At 35.6% G+C, this 18364-nt stretch overlaps 1 protein-coding gene across 9 annotated transcripts in view; it reads left to right on the top strand.

The window, feature by feature from the left end:
- Window positions 1-18364, top strand: part of LOC143229625 (synaptosomal-associated protein 25-like) — a 58175-nt gene that overhangs the window by 12421 nt on the left and 27390 nt on the right. The window contains exon 1 of one of the 9 annotated variants that reach the window (XM_076462205.1): window positions 12495-13045. The exons of 6 other annotated variants lie outside the window; for them this stretch is intronic. In XM_076462205.1, coding sequence (XP_076318320.1) covers window positions 12929-13045 — 117 coding nt within the window. In that variant the 5' untranslated portion in view covers window positions 12495-12928. Of the gene's footprint in view, window positions 1-12494; window positions 13046-18364 lie in introns of those variants that run through there. 2 more of the 9 variants (XM_076462204.1, XM_076462213.1) reach the window with 2 other exon arrangements.

The raw sequence follows: 18364 nt of genomic DNA, 5'->3' as shown, positions 1-18364 counted from the left end.
TCGTTTCTTGTATTTATTTGTAATATTTTTTACATTTGCTGGGTATAATTTTGTTCTTGTTTTAAGAGTTTTGGAAGTTCTGCCATCTGTTGATTATTAGTTATAACTCTTCCTTACTATTTTAATAAAGCATGTTTTGTAATTAAGCTTTTTGTAATCAGATAGTTAAAGATCAATTAGAAAAAACTGAAAGGTATACAGAAGTTGAAGTGGAATAACCTTTTTTAATATTGGTGAATTGCATTTGAGTTTGCTTGGTAAAACAGTTTGTGAAGTGGGTAAGAAATCTGAGTATGTGTCGGGAAAATTTCTTTTGTAAATATGTTTTTATTAATCGTGCATACATACCGCCTCAAAGGAAATCCTTAGATATGCAGTTCTAATCTGCTTCTTATTCAAAACTTCAGAATTTCTTGGAAACACTTTTCATATTGAAACCAATCAACTTAATCTTTGTTGCATCTGCAGTTGCTTATCGATTTACCTTAGGTATTCATGTATAATGCTTTGTTTTAATAAAACCCATGAACAGTTAATTTTTTTTTTAACTGGTGCTTCCTTATAGTAATTTGTTTACTCGGCTTGTGTGTTTGGTTATAAAATTTAAAATGATGCAACGTGATAATACACAAGAAAATTATACATAAATACAAGTCAGGTTGTTTGTTATCTGAAACTTTCATTTAATTTCTCGTATGCTTAGAAACATTTTAATAATTTTGAAACTACCAGGATATATCTTTATGAAAAAAAAAACATTCATACACTTTAATAATTTTGAAACTACCAGGATATATCTTTATTAAAAAACATTCATATGTAAAACACTTACAGCATAATTCATGACACAATTTATGAGTTTCAAAGCTGGTATGTGAAGTATAAGTTAATTTGACCCTTTAATAACCAGATAAAATTTTATAATGTTTGTTATTGCACATATACTTCCTGTATTTTAATTTCTCAATATTACACTGTTGTTAACATATTTTTTTTTCATTTGTTTCAGAAATAAATTGAATGTTTTTCTGTCTGACTTTATGTGCTGTCTACAATACATTGCAAGCAAGAAGGAATGTATATTGAGAGCTAATCAAACGTTATATATATTACTTTAATCTATGGCCCATTCTGCCCGTTCTCATTGTTTTAACATTGTAACATGTTTCTTAAAAGATGGAGAGGACAGACGTGCTACAGACCCTCCATTATATGTGACTATCAGCTTCTAATGCTATGTCTAAGTAGACTAATGGTATACGTCTGGGACCTGCATCCAGAAACGTGATAACTATATAAACAGTTAAGATTTCTGTGATTCATCTTTCTTTGCTTCTCTTCCTCGTTAAAAGAGCTGTTGCTTTTTAGATGTGACTGAAAGGTTATGAGCCTCCCTTATCTTCAAATCCTTGTGTATTATCCTGCAGGCACCAAGTGATACACAACATTTTATCGAAATGGCCCTGTAGTTAAAAGATGACTTCTATAACTACAATTTCTTTCTTTGCGGTTGAGGACATTAGCCCTGATTGACTTGTGGTGTGATTTCCGAGCTGATTGACTTCTCACATGTCTTTGCTGTGCGAGTTTTTCTTCGTTCATTGACAATATTGAAACTTCCTGCTTAGATGTGTTTTATCATGTGGTTCTGCATCGTTTAACTGTCGTGCTTTACGAACCTCCTTTCTCGGAAATGGTTGTAACATTTTCTTCTAACCGTTCGTTGTTATTGCAAGTCGAGAGGTACGAATCGCCGTAAATCAAAAAGTAGATACCAAACACCCCGCGTGTGGCGCCACAATTTAGGTATGCAAATCGTTTTTATAAATCGTGTTGTGAAGGAAAACAGGAATTGCAAAATTATGATTTTTTTTTCCCCTGTTTAGACCGTATTTAAAAAAAAAAAATTTTGCATCCCATACTCCTTGGAGTTTGTTCCCTCTGCGTTATGTGAATGCCTACTAATTGAAAATGTCTGTTTTATTAGGTTTCTGTAATTGTAGCCTTACTACTACTGTGAAATCAAGGATGATTAAAACTTGGATGTTTTTTTAGTACAGATGCTAAATCGATTCATTGGAGTAAAAATATTTTGTGTTAAAGTTTGAATAACAATGTGGAAATCGTATATAAAAGCAATGAAATTCAATCACATGGTGCAACACGAGAAAACCCACGACACAGTTATTCAGTAATAAGTAATGTTTTTACTGGAAAATTTTACAGCAGTTGAAGTAAAAGGTGTAAGTTATAAGATTTAACTTGCTTCTTAAGTTTAAAAGATTACGTGGCTTTTTCACTATAAGTTCCCATTTGCCATTCTCTCATAATCCTATTATTTTTAAGTAACTTTTTCACAGTTAGAACTCCAAATATTTGTTCGTCTGATTTCGATCACATTTATATGCAAACAAGTTTCCCATCGTATTACAGTTTTAAGAGTTGCTAACGTTGTTATCAAGTAAACGCACAACAGCTCAGCTGCTTCGAATTCAGTTGACGCATTGAATTTAAAAGAACTCGTGCATATTAAGCATTTTGAGCTCGAGACCTCTTCAGCGTTATTGTGTTTGGTAAGAATATGTCAAAACTGTATATAATGGTGTGGTGGAGAGAAAAGCGAATGACAAAACTCTTGTCAACAGAACAAACTTAAGTTCCTTTATACCTTAACCTTTTAGCGCTTTAAGCTTTTTCCCTCAGATTATTTGTTGTCTTTGACGAACATGGGTAGCTTCCAATCAGATTTTGTTTCGGCTCGGCACGGCATCCAGTCGGAAAGACAGTCTTTTATTGATTGTTTTCATACATATATCAAGTACGTTCAAGACATTTTCGGGTTTTGTTTTTTGTAGTTTCTTTCAAGAATAAAGGACAACAGTGTCCATTAATTGAAGTATATTCGCAGTGATGGTAGTTATATTTATTCGTAAGTGTAATGTATGCACGTATCTTATACAAACAACCGTAGTTTGGCTTCCAGATAATATTATTTCGTTCATTTATTTTCCCTTATACGAAAGTTTTTTCCTTTTGATTGCAAAATATGTTTTTTTATATAAATTTAAGAGTTTTGTCATGCCTCTTTAAAGACGTGTTACATACACACACTTTATTACTTAGTACACAACTGTAACACATTGGCTGTAAACTATGTAATGTGCACGCCAAAAAGCATTTTCGCACTTGTCCTAAATATTCATGAAGAAAGTTTACTTTAGGTTTAGTTCGTGTGTTTGTTTTATGTTCAGCACAAAAGTACACAATACGCCTTCTGTGCTCTGTCCACTACGGGTATCGAAACCCGATTTCTAGCGTTATAAATCTGCAGACGTGCCAGTGGGGGCTGGTATAGTTCAAATGCGTTATGCGAACCTTTTGATGTCATTCTTAAACGGGGTTCACACTTCAGCAATTAAGGCGTTTGGTCAGTTTTATATATTCAATATTTTTAAACTTGTCATACTTTCTAAGAGATACACATTTTCACATTCGCATTCTTTTTCATGTGTGTTAAAGTGTAATAATTATACGTTGCTGCAAATTCTATGACAACTTTACAAAAATAAAAGTGTTAACAGCCATACCAGTCGTTCTGAGATACATTTTTATTTCAAGTTTCCTGTCATCAAACCCTTTCGACGCTTGCGCAAACTGAATACTATCTGATAACCTTTGAAAAACCCCTCTTAGTTAATGCAGTAGTTACTACAATTATCGTTCTTAGAGCACCACATACATTGCTACACGCTGCTACTGAGCGTTATTTGTAAATAAGGGGCATTGTTTCAAGAGCATCAGATATCTCTGCGAGAATTGTAGTTACATTAGAGATTGCAATTGCTAAATTAATTACGTCGACATTTGAGTTGATCTAATTAGCTACAACTAGACCCATGCACTATGTTATTAGTTTAAAATGTGTTCTGTATTTTGAATTGCTTTAAAATTACGAGGGAATCTAAACATTGACACGTAATAATATATGAACTCAATTAAAGAGCAGTCCAGTACAATGTATAAAAAAAAACACAAAACTTTCAGCCGTTGTTGTGCAGTACTAATTGGCTAACCCTTACATTCGTGACAAGCAAGGAGCTTCTTGAATCTCGCACGAGTGGTTCATAATTCTGGAACAATTAATTATTCTTTTATAAGTTCTTTAGTGTTCTTGATAGAATATTCAAAATCATTTTCATTGCACTGAGAAAGGGTGCACCGTATGTGTCAGTGTAAATTGTTTATAATTAAGGTTACATTTTTTGTTGGCCAGACGTTTTTATGTATAAGAACTAGTAAAGAAACTAGAAATGCAGATAATGTTAGCTCATCTACTTCAGAATATGCTGCACTATTCATTATAGTTTTCTTTCATTCTGTCAAAATACCTTTTGTTAGGCATGTTATTGCATATAAAATTTCTACTTTACATATCCGTTTAGTGTTGAAAATAGGCTAGAAATTGAACCTGGCAGTGGACTTCAAAATGGCCCATCTGCCAGTTGACACTTCAAAAACACTATACATATAAATCATTGTAAGAAAACCAAAATAAAAAAGTTTTGACAAGTAACATGAATTTTCAATATCACAAAGAATGGCAGACAGCCACAAGAAATGAAAAATGTCATTTTCTTTCATTTTAACAACCTAGATTACACATGTTGGCCTCATATTTTTTTTCGTTTATTGTACCCCTAACTCTAGCAATCTTCAAATATTCTATTTGGTAAGTCCTCAAGAAGTTCCTCCAATTGGTGGTGATATCTAGACTTAAATGGAGGGGGGGAGGCTATCATACATTGATTAGTATACTCAAACTGTGAATGCAAGGGTTCATGATTCTCATCCTCTTATGGCAAAACTTTTGTGAACTTTGGGGCTGTGGGTATGTTGTAAGCATAATGGCTAACCCTGCCATTGAATCAGATAAGAATAGCCCAAGAGTTGGTGATGGATTAGCTGCTTTCCTTCTTGTCTATCAGTTGAAAATTCAGAACACTACTCAGACAACTCTTCTGTAGTTTTGCACAAGAAGCATTAAAGAATTAAATTTTGCAATCACTTTTGTTTGATTCAATGAAAACAAATAATTTCAGGTGTGATTTATTAATTAAACACTGCTGTTTAATTTCATTACATTTTAAGATATGTCATCAACTGTATAATTCGTTTTTAACTTGAGTTATAATTCCTTCTGTGTCACATGCAAACTGCTTTTTTGTGAGATTCTGAAGATTTTTGATGCATCTTTTTCTTATCATCAAATAAATTACAAGAAAAACTAAATACTGACGATAATGTTGTAGATATTTTATATTGAATTCACCATATTTTTCATCTTAAATAAAACAATTGGAAATAATTGACAATAATGAAGTGCCCATTGTGCTCTGATGACCTGAGACACTTTCAAAGATTTGAGTTGTGTGCAGCCAAGTGTGTAGGAGTAGTGAAGATGTTCTTTATTAACAAAGGTTACTTGAGTGATGAAAAAAATAGAAACACTTTTAACTTGCTGAGTAAAGCTGTTCTGATCCTCTTCAGTTAATTTCAGTAAGGACGATAACCTGTATCAAAGTGTTTATTGTGTGCATATTTGTATGTTTGTTTCAAGTGCAGCCTTGTTCATCCATCCTGGACAGTAAATGCTATATAGTGGTGCATCTAATGCTAACCAAGCTACTGTATATTGTACAAGTATAATAAATTTGATAAAAGCAAGTAAGAATTACTATATAATTAAGCTAGTTGTAGTAATATAAAAATGCTACAAAATGTTAAACAAGCCAGGATTTGAACTTTATACGATAAATGGAACATTCTCAGTGCATTTCAGTGTTATGACTACAGAAATTACTTGTCATGACTTAGTGTTGATTGTTAGGGCTGATAATTGGGAAAAAATGTTTAATTTTAATTCTGTTGTAATGTTTATATATATTTGCTGGTATCCTTTTTGGTACAAAAAAGAAAAATAGTTGAAAACCCAGAGAGTTTTGTGAAAGAATTAGAGCACTAGGAGTAGTTATTTTTTTCTGTAAGTTTCTTAAGAAAATTCACTTATTTACTAACTTAGATGAAAATTCATTGAATAAACAAATATTACTAAACTCCATAAACACATATATAGTGATTTAGGTGGATTTATAAATACAATAATCTTTAATTTCGTTCAGCCAGTACTGTAAAATAGTCATTGCCAATACTGAGACATTTTAAATATAGTTATATATAGGTAGGTATATTTACATGCATCTAGCAGGTTTCCTTACACTTCTGTAATTGTGTATAGGTATATTTAAATACATGTGGCAGATTTGCAACTTATTCATTCGACGGAAATCGAAGTTGTTTGATGAACAACAGAACGACGACAGCAACAACGAACAAATGACGCGTGCTTGTGAACGTTAATAAACATAATAGTTGAACGTTTCGGTTTTTGGTTTGGTTTGTTTTGAATTTCACGCAAAGCTACAGGAAGGCTATCTACGCTAGCTGCCCCTAATTTTGCAGTGTAAGACTAGAGAGAAGGCAGCTAGTCATCACCACCCCCCGCCAACTCTTGGGCTACTCTTTTACCAACGATTAACCGTAACTTTATAACGCCCCACTATTGAAAGGGCTAGCATGCTTGGTATGACGGGAATTCGAACACTTGACCCTCAGATTACGTGTCGAATAACTTAACCACCTGACCATGTGAGGCCGGAACGTTTTGGAATATAAATATTCCATCTTTGATAAAAGGACTTAAAGTGCAGAATAAAAAAAAAAATTAAAGTAAATTCAAAGACCAAATAAACAAAGGATGGGAAAGTGGAACAATATTAAACAAGTATTCAGAACAGACTTTAATTGTAGTGAAGTTGAAGTATTATATAAAGTTGGGAGTTTATTTATTATGGATAAACTTTCTTTAATTAAAAGTTCAATGTTGGATGATCCACATTAGATTGCTTTGAAATTGGTAATCAAGACGGGGTAGTTTTCACTGTGTGTGGGAATCCTGGACTGTTGGATTTGATAGGTTTTACCAGGTCTGCTTGATATCAACTCTCACGTGCTCGAGAGCTTGCGAGTGTAATTGGCGTATGGCCTTTCTCAATGTTTGTGGCATCACAGTCACCACATGTATTTATATATCATCGTGGAACGTATAGGGTTAGGTAATACGTCTTTAGATCTGAATATGTTTTGTATTTTCATTGTTGATTTAAATCTCATGTGAAGTTGAACTTAGGGATAAAACGTTTCGATTATTTTTAAAATGTATTATTTCAGTATAAGGCTTTACTTACATGAGAAAGGAACGATCAGTCATAATGGGTATTTATCAGCAATGTGTGGTCTCTTTGGTGGCTCAAGCATATGAGAAAGGAACTTGGGTGTTAGGGGTTAAATAAAGTGCAGGAGATAGCTTTTATTACAAAATGTTCGTACCCTGCTGGTACAGCGGTAAGTCTACGAATTTACAACGCTATTATCAAGGGGGTTCGATTCGGTGGACTCAGCAGATAGCCCGATGTGGCTTTGCTATACGAAAATCGCACATATAAAATGTTCTATAAGTTGGTGATTTCGGTATGAAGAGAGAGGTAGTTAGAACAGATATTATACGTTGTATTGAGGAGACTAAATATAAGGTTGCGTTTAAACGAATTCGGAATAATTAGTGCTTATATTGTCCGAAAAAAATGTTTAATTGAAAATACAAGAAATGTATGAGACTCGGGTAAAGTATCTGCTATAGTCATAAGCAAGACAAATATTTTTACCCTCCGAAGTCTTTTGCTGGAATCGTACTAGAAGGTTTTATTATTTGTATATAGCTCTTATATACAGGCATTATAGTTATTTTTATTCTTTCAACAACAGTGATAAAAGTCCCGATATATTTATAAGTATAATTTTAAATCTACAGAGCGTAGATTAGCGTATTTGTAAATGTTATCAAAATTCATCCACGCCCGCTAATTCATTATTAACGACGGAATTTTTGTTTACTGGCGCGGCAGATACGTGAATATTTTACCGGTTTCAAATAACGTCGTGAAATTCCAGATGAACACAACATCCGACATGGCCAAGTGTGTTAAGGCATTCGACTCCTAATCCGAGGGTCGCGGGTTCGAATCCCAGTCGCACCAAATATGCTCGCCCTTTCAACCGTGAGAGCGTTATAATGTGACAGTCAATCCCACTAGTCGTTGGTAAAAGAGTAGCCCAAGAGTTGGCGGTGGGTGGTTATGACTAGCTGCCTTCCCTCTAGTCTTACGCTGCTAAATTAAGGACGGCTAGCGCAGATAGCCCTCGAGTAGCTTTGCACGAAATTCAAAAACAAACAATAGCCGACTTTTGTGATATGTTTTAATTCCCGGAGGGAGTGCATGTGCCCTTTTGAATTTTTGAACATTTTATAACTTTTTGTTTCCACCAAATTGCCTGCGTTCTTTATGATTTAGGTTACAGGATTCCTATTAACATACGAGACACGCGAAAAAAGTTAAAATAAGTGACAGTTAATCCCCTACATGCATGTTCCCCACCCCACACGTAATGTTTCTGTGGAATCTTCCAGTAGTGATGGTATTGTAACTAGTCAATAACTGTAAAGCAACTGAGGTTTCGATATGGTTACAAGGTTAACGATGTCGTACGAAAACCCCTGGTGATTCAACGGGAAAGCTTCAAAGGCTTACAATACGAAAATTCATGGTTTGATTTCTGCGGTTAGCACCATACAAGTAATTAGTTATGCACGTAACTTGTTTCTAGTTGCTTAATAGACACCATGTGGTCAGGACGTGGTGTTTTCTTTCAACGTGACGCGTTTCAATAGGCCTATCATATTCAGCCTAACCTTTGTCTGAATTTTTAAGTATAGTGTTTCTTGGAAAAGTAAAATTACATGTTGACACTGAAACCGCACAAAGCTGAGATGCAACATTTAGAGAAGTGTAGAACTGTTATTGTGTTTTAAGCTTTGCCAAAGACGTGTTTCTTCCCAGCAAGGTTAGAAGACACTGAATACTAAGTCACACCAGTACACCCTTGGGCAAATTAATTGAAGCAAATGGTCATTTTACAATATTTTCAGCATGGCGGCCGGTGTAAACTCGCTGGACCCGCTGATTTCCTTTAATAGTCATTTTGTCACACAGACGGCGTCATTAGCTGTGTTTTGCAGTACGGTCGATCTATTTTTTGGGATATGTAATTTTGAGAAATGTTATGTCATTCGAAATTGCGTTAGAAGGGCAAGGAGACCAGTCAAAAACAACTTCTTACCAACTCAATGAAGAAAAAAACGGTATCAATGGGGTCTGAAATACAAGAACTGGACGCAAGAACAATGGAGGAAGGTGTTATTCAGTGACGATACTCATTTCTTCGTACAGGGTAAAAGACGTCTGCGTGTTCGCAGATCTCCAGGTGAGAAACTTCGAGAATCTCACATCAATCAGTTCGTAAAACATCCCTTGAAGAAGATGTTTTGGGGCTTTTTCAGCTACTATGGCGTCGGAGGCTTACATATCGTAGAAGGTATGATGCGAGGACCACAGTACATCGAAGTTTTGCAGAGAATAGTCAATCCAGAATTGAAAAGGAGATTTCCAGATGGATCTGGCATTTTTCAGCAAGATCTGGCTTCGTGCCACACATCGAAACTTGTGAAGAATTTTATGACTACAACGCGAATAAAGGTGCTGGATTGGCCTGGAAACTCTCCGGACTTAAATCCTATTTGAAAAGAAAGACTTCGGGGAAAAGACTGTACTACGAAAGATAAGCTAATTGGGGCCATGATTGAGGTGTGGTACTGCGATCCAAAAAATTAATAAAGATTGCAGTCAACTCGTGGATTCGATGCTAAAGCGAATTAATGATTTTCTGAATAATAAAGTCGGTCATATCATATTAATTTGTGAGTAATTTTTGGATTCTCAGAAATAAAACCCAAAAAATTGAAAAGAATCGTAATTTTCCGTCTTGTTTCAATTAATTTGCGAAAGGGTGTATCTTAGTATTGTTGGTAATACGGTTGGTTGGTTGATTTGGTGTTTTCTGGCACAAAGCAGGTAGGCTATCTGTGCCATATACGGAATTCGATAATTGTCGCAAATTACATGTCTTGTTCATGTTTGTTTTTTCAGTAAAAAAGATCAAAAATATACATTTGAAGTTGGTGTGAAACATGAATAGTATTTATCACTTTGGAGATATGATCTGTAACGACAGATGTGCGTTGGAAAGAAATGTATGTTAATAATCGTAGTTACCAGTGAATATTTTGGCTAGTTGTAGCTATGAATTCAAGGTTTCATAATATGCAGCCATTGCCACAGTAAACATTGTCTGCACTTTGGAGCCGAGAGTACATTACAAGAATGAGATTCAAATCTCTTTTTGGATCAGAGAAGAGTAGTTCAAGTGTTAACAATGGGCTCATTTAGCTAGCTGCCTTCCGTCTGTAATACTTCAGTTCAAAATTGGAAACAGCTATGTGTTTGTAAACCTGTTGTAGTCTGCACAGAATTATACATCAAAACGAGCAGATAGTGTGTAATGACCCAAGCATCGACAGTTTATTGCTTGTGTGCTTCAGGGTATTACGTATTGGTGTAACAGGTTCGAAGGAGGCGTTAAGGCCAAGTCATGCCATGGTCTGACCACTTTTTCATGGCATTTACAGCTACAATATATGTAATAAAACTTGATTATTCTAATTCAATAAATTACGTTAGGTATATGCAGTATTTGTAGTTAAAATGGCTCAAGATTTAATCTCAGAGCATAAATTTTCCAAAAATTTCTATGAATTGGCCCATAAAACCCCTTTAGAAATAACATTGGCATGACTATCCTAAGATTGCTTCTTACGGCAGTATATAATTAATCTATTTTAATTTTATAAATGTCCGAAGCTCTGTTACTAAGTCATGTCTGATCAGTTGCATAGTTAAATGCTATGTGTACGTATGTGTGTGTTTTTGTTTTCAGTATAATTTTTTTTTTTACAAAGACCAAATTACGGATTTATATGGTCATATAAACCAACTTATAAGCCCGGCATGGCTAGATGGGCTAAGGCGTTCGACTCGTAATCCGAGGGTCGCGGGTTGGCAGTGGATGGTGATGACTAGCTGCCTTTCATCTAGTCTTACACTGCTAAATTAGAGACGGCTAGCGCAGATAGCCTTCGTGTAGCTTTGCGCGAAATTCAAAAACAAACTTGTAGCTGTATAATGTGAGAGTGGCGACCGACGAAGCAGAGGTTTGTGCGCATCTTTATAATGCAGTGTTAAAATCAATAGATACGTGTTGCTTTACTGTTAGATAGTACTATGTGCTTTTTCATTTCGACCTAAAATAGTTACTTGCAGTTGTGGTTCCAAATGAGGAAATACCTCGTACAGTGTTGCGCAAAGCAAGATTGGATAACGCCTTAGTGATCCGTATCTAGGAAATTTTTAGACTGTTTTATTCACCAGAGGCTTTGTCAGTCTACACCAAATACTATGTATATATGTCTGTGTGTTGGACAAACACAGATATTCCCGAGGTCATTGATAAAGGATTGCACTCATAACTTACATTTTAATACTGCATACTCATGCATAATCACTGTAAGAATAGTGAAAAAGTGTTTACCAAATTATTACCATTGATTTACTGTTTAGAGAAAGGTATTAGTGATAATTTAGGACGGAGTTTCTAAAGTGAAAATAACTCGAATAACATGAGGCGCGAAGACTGGGCGAATGTGATCAAAATATAGATTTATTACCTGTTATGATAATACGATTGTTTGTTTTATAATGTTCGCTCAAGATCTATTTGCATATATCATCCCTAATTTTTAGTTTGTAAACCATAAAGAAAGGTCAACATCACCCAACAGTTAACCCTTGGCCTACTCTGTCTGATCTAATAATGGAATTATAGAGGACCAAAAATGCGAAGAGTGAGTTAATGCGAAAATGAATTGCGATCCATAAATCCTTTGATTCACGGTCTGAGCAAAACTTACTTAAAATAATACGTGATTTTCAACATGCATTAATGTTGATAAACAACCTTTGTTTTTAGAGTAATTTATGAGAAGGTTAAAGGTGAACAATACTGCTAGTTAATACAGTATTTTCTCTTAAGTATTATATTGCTTTATTTTTGTATACAAATTAGACTTTCCTAAATGTTTGTGTTTATACTTAACAGGAAGAAAATAAGCCATTTATCATGTTTTTTACCGTCATAAGTAATAGCAATACTAATAGATCACTATGTATAAATCTTTAAGTTTCGCATGATGTAGTAACTATTGCTTAATTTTGAATGAAAGTTGTTTTTTTATTTTGTTTTAAGTTTCTGAGTGCGTAAACACACGTTGGTGCACCTATTTCTTTTATCTATTATTAGCTCAGATAACGTAGGCTGTCGTCGCATTGCTGCTTGTCATTGATTGGCTAGTTGCGTGAGATGACGTCGTTACTAAAAGTCTAAGAGGAGGATTTGTGCTACATGAGAAACATTTTATTCTGGATTTTTCTTGGTTTTTTTTTTTGCTCTCTATATATTTCTGTCTGCGTGTCGGAGAAGAACACCGACACTGACAAGTTCAGCTACTAGGAGCAGGTGGGAACCAGTTTAAGGAATTTTCTCCGCTTTGCTGATAACTTTGGGTTTGGTACTTCCTAACTGCTTAACATTTCGTGGCCTTCGCCGACTGTCTTCAAATAACTATTTTTTAAAAATAGTTTTAAATATCAAAGTTATTGCTGTGAATTTTATTTTATTATTACCTTGTCTTCAGGTAGTTTGTATTATCTCATAACCACACGGTAAGATTTGTAGTAAAGTTTCTTTCTTGACAGTACCTTTCATTGTATCCGCTACATTTATATCCTGATAAAATATAATTATGAGCGAGTCAAAACTGATACCTACTGCTAGCAGCACGGCAATTTATAACTACGTTCAACTTCCTGAAGACAGAGTGGCCACTCTTCACTCAAGGATTAATAACATGACTGCAGAGGTAAGTAGACATAATAGTGTTTTTAATAACGTTCTTGGAGCTTTTAAAAAATACTTGTCAGACTAGCGCAGTAAGTCAACAAAGATACTAATACGGTTATAACTCGGAGATTACAGACAAAAAAATTACTTGTTCATTCGGCTTTCAGTGAGGAAAATGATTTAATGCATATTGACGTATAGAAGGCAATACCAGAAACAACCAACCTTATAACACCACTCTGTTGTTTTTCTTTAATTGGATGCCCAGTGTTTCGCTTTACAACTCTGAAGTTTTGTATGCCAGTTACGGTTTGTGTTTTAGTGAAACATTGAAATAACATTTGTCTAGTGTGATAAGCAGAAACCCGCCGTTCAATACATGAACATTCTAAATAACACTTTCCAAAGAAACGTGGTACAGTAGATGAACCACGATTTTACGTTAAGTCTCGCTCTTGATTCAGTCATATAAACCTGAACTAAACAGAAATAATTCATGACTTTTGAGATTACTTTGTGCATGTATTCGATAATTTGTGAGTTTCTGTTGCCATAACATAGAACTTTACTACTGTCATGTCAGTTTTTCATTATTGTATGCATTATTTTCGGTTATCGGTTTTTATCTGTCGGGTTTGAATAAAATCATTTTTACTGGAATATGATTAATTGTTTTGTTTGTTTTTGCAACCATGATTTCAGTCCTCCATTCTGCTCTATCAAATTAAAGACTAAATATATGAACATATAATTTTAAGATTAATATTTGTTAACTTCAACTCTACGATTAATATTGTTTCTTGTTTTCTTAATGTAGGGCTATGCAATGGGGTGTCTGCACCCTGTACACACACATCGAGTCCCGGATATTTGCGTTTTAAGTCTATATATGTACCGCAGACCGTTTGGAGGTTGATAAAATATACTACGTGTTATAAGTGACAGTTTAAAACTTTAGTTTCAGTAATTGTTTTGTGATAGAGTGGAATCAGGTTTTTAGCATACCAAATACATCACGATGTCACAATGACGAAAAGTCAGCAAATAAAAACTAGATAATATCGTTCAAGATATTTATTATTATTGTTGTTATTATTATGGACTTGCGTTCGACCTACAAATATAATTTTGAATACAAAAGTATGTAGCGTTTATTAGATGTTGTACGTGTTTGTTTTCTTATAATATTTAATTTTCATTATGTGATATAACTCGTACAATTGGTTAACAAGTACAATAGTTACTTTATACACTCTAAAATTGTAGTTTTTAATAAAGAGAATTGAAAGCACCCGGAAACTAAAATTGAAGATATCCCCGGTATTTCGTCTGAATTTAATCATGCTATGAAAATAGATCCATCTCGGGATATTTTAATTATAAGTATGATGATATTATGATGCAATTATAAATTTTCTGAAGCATATTAATATTGGATATTAAAAATAAGATATTTTAACGAAAGTATTTCAAATTAGTAAGGCACTATTTATTTTTGATGAATATTAAATTCATAGATAGGTCCAAGACTACTTTGGTAGCTGCAAATTTTCAACATATGACCCTTACGTATTTTATTCTTAGGCGTAACTCAGGAATAAAAGTAGATAGATAATAAAATAAAGAACCCTATAACAGTATTTTTCTAAGGGATAATTATTACTATCCAGTAGCCTCCCAATAGCACTGTTATTTCTACAGACTTATAACGCTGGAAACTGGGTTTCGATACCCATGCTGAGCAGAGCATAAATAACCTTTTGTGCAGCTTTGTGCTTAACTTCAAATAAACAAACCACCTGGTCAAGCACTTCAATCGTAATCTGAGGGTCGCGGGTTCGAATCCCCGTCATACCAAACATGCCCACCCTTTTAGCCGTGAGAGCGTTATAAAGTTACGGTCAATCCCACTCTTCGTTGGTAAAAGAGTAGCCCAGGAGTTGGCGATAGATGGTGAGGACTAGCTGCATTCCCTCTAGTCTTACACTTCTAAATTAGGGATAACTCTCGTGTAGCCTTGCGCTAAATTCAGAAACAAACAAACACGTGGTGAACATATGAAGGTTATCGGGTTTCACGTACGTGTGTAACTATCAGTGATTGTCTGTGTTTCGGATGTGACCTAGTGGCTTGTATGTGGCTTGTGGAACGGGTGGTCCAGGAGTTGAACCTTGATATGGTTCTGACACACTTCCTAACTTCAGCTCTGTGTGTGCGTTGAAGGCATTTTAACAGTAATAGTTAATCCCTATACATTGACTGCTGTTGCTCTGGTCAGGAGTGTTTAAATGGCTGCACTTGAATTTTGGGGTATTTTACTAGACCGTTCCTTTTTAGTGTCACAAGAAGTACCTGCCATTCAAGTTGAAAATACACACCTACCCGTATTAAATTTACACTTGCTGGGTTCAGTAATAAATTCCCGAGTTTTTAATCAAGCTAGCCACAAGAAAGCCAGTTGGAATATCTACATTATAGTGTAAGCTGATGAAATGGTGTTGAGACAAACGCTGAATAATCTCACAGATACTGTTGAAGCATTTTGTGCTACTGAACTCTCTGAAAATGTATAACTGCTTATAAGAAAAGGTTTGCAAGATGATTAATGAGAAGCTATCTTCGATAGACACAGCTATCAAAACAAAACTGATTCGAAATTAAGTATATGGTAGTCCAAAAGTATCTTTCCTTTTTTAAAAACATAATCATTAAATAACTACGAAAATAGAATCATGCAATTTGCTAAAAGCCACTAATGGTGCGCATATAGAAGTCTACTGACATGTCAGTAAAAACTGTTTAAGTTGGAACAACAAGATGTTGAAACTCATGGTATTAGCTGACGAATCAGTTCAACGTCTCTCTCGAGGTGAATTCCTGTAATTTTACTACTCTCTTGGAACTTTTCCAGCCAAGGCATTTCTGTAGTGCATCAAATTTTCACTCACAAAGACAGAATTATGCTGCCTATTAATGTTCCGAGTTTAATGTTTACATCACCACGTTCACCTGCCACAATCAAGGCAGGTTATCTGAACTATAAGGTCCCCAACCCGCTCAGATGTTTCTAGTGTCAATAGTTCAGGTCACTTGAAGACATCATGTCGTAGTTTCTTTAACATGTGCTCACTGATTATGGTGGCAAAAGTCACGACTCCAATAAGTGCGAATTGGAAGTACATACTCTCTTTCTTGACTTAAGTGGGTGGAGGAGAAAGAGGTGTAATGTTTGAAGGCTGTGAACAAAATCTCCTACCTAGAGGTCTGGAGGATATTGTCCCCCACTCCATCTTGGACACATGCTGATGCACTTCTTTCCACTGCTACTACAGTGGGAGTTTAGAAAGATCTCTCCATGCCTCCATCATAGTCATTTGCGAAGCTTCTGAAGAGTCTTTTGCCTTCTGTGGTTAAAAGAGTTGACGAGTCTACATCTACTCTCATCTCTGTCTTCACCACTCCTTTTAGTGGCTTCTCAGAACCACTTCCTTTGGCTCTGTATTTGGGCATTTCTTTGAGTCCCTCTTCTCTGGCCTCGAGATGCATATCGGTTATTCATTCATACACCCAGTCACTGGAAGTTTCGTCGACAGACAGAGATCTGACCACCCGACAAAGGATAGGATCCATGGAGGTCAATAGACCTCCTTCCAGTGAAGAAAAAATGTCAAAAACAGAAGGGCTCTCTGCCCAATTTTCTTCCACTTAAATAAAAATGGCTACTGGTGGAACTGTCGATGGTTTTGTTCCAATATAGACAATGAAAGTTGTTAATGGTTTAATTGATTCTTATCATCGTGTATCTCCCCTTACAGGAAACGTTTCTGAAACTGGCCAATGAAGTCACCTTTTTGCAGTTTTCTTTGTAAAGAAATGACAGATTGGGTGATGAACGAGTACTGTATAGAGGGATGGCACTGCTGGTCGATCAGCATGTTTCTACCCTGTGTTTGCCATTCAATACACCTTGGAGGCCATAGCCATCCGTGTTTCCCTGGGTCATATGATCACTGTTTGTTCTCTCTACCTGTCTCCTGGAGAGACACCTGATCAATCAGACCTTGATTCCATCACTGAACAGTTGCTGTCTCCCTTTTTAATCCCGGGGGATTTTAATGAACATAATTCCCTTTGGGGTGATGCTCATATTGGTGAGAGGTCGTTCCATAGAGATTATGATCTCGGATCGCAACTTTTTTCTCTTCAGTACTGGTTCATATACTTATTTTTGTGCACTTTGTATTTTACTGCTATTGATCTCTGTGTGCTCCTCTTCACTTTTCTGCTACTTTTCTTGTAGGGTTGACAGTGATCATTTTCCTATCATTTTTAAAGAAACTAGCTGTGGTCAATGCCACCTGACCCTCGTGCCTCAATGAAAGTTGGACCAGGCCAATTGGCCATCTTTCACTATTCTCTTGGAACTTGATCTTGTCGTCGTCTGTTATGGCATCGATAGATGACTATATTGTCCAGGCAGCTGCTCAATGTATTCCTAAAACCTCGACACGTTTCACGCAGTGTCCTCGTCTATGGAGGAATCCTGCCAACCATATGGCATGGAAGATTCAAAAACGGGCCTTGGATACCTTTCATAGGTATGTCACACTATTACACTGGATAGCTTTTCATATGCTTGGCAGGTAAGACGTTAAAACCAGAAGGAATCTTGTAGTACGTACAGAACTAGCATCTTTTCTATCACCAATTTCAAAATCATATGGGACGAGATTCGGAAGGTCAGTGGGCAGTATACTTCTACCCCTTTTGATCTTGATCTTTGATGGCCAGGAAATTGCTGACGCCCAGAGCGTCATCGATACTCTTGGTAAAATTTTTCCCATGCATCTGGTATTTCTACTTCATTCCCACCTTCTTAGCCATCAAGACTCGGGAAGAACAATTGCCTTTTTCTTTTTGGGCTAATTATCTCTATGACTATAATCTCCCCTTGCTCTTCATTAATCTGGCAGTACAGCAGTTGGACCTAATGATATTCATTACGAGATGCTGTACCATCTCTCTCCTGCCTCTCTTGCTATTCTTCTGACTGTTTTAACCAGATCTGAGAAAGCTTATGATGCTTTGTGGGGGTGTAGCATTTTGCAAGACCTCTGCTCTTATGGGTTGTGTGACTATTTGTCTATTTTGATCAAAAATGTATAATGGACCAGCGATTCCAAGTCGTGTGGGTTCGACACTTTCCCGTTCTTTCCCACAGAAATTTAGAATCTCTCGAGGCTGTCTTGAGTGTGACACTTTTCATAAAAAAAATAATGCCATTACTAGACAACTCTCTCCTATTGTTGCAAGTGGACTCGATGTTGGTGGCTTTCAC

This window comes from Tachypleus tridentatus, chromosome 10 (genome assembly GCF_004210375.1).
Source record: "Tachypleus tridentatus isolate NWPU-2018 chromosome 10, ASM421037v1, whole genome shotgun sequence".
NCBI lineage: Eukaryota > Metazoa > Arthropoda > Merostomata > Xiphosura > Limulidae > Tachypleus > Tachypleus tridentatus.
Note: the sequence above shows the minus strand (reverse complement) of the source record. Positions and strands in the feature narration are given on the sequence as shown.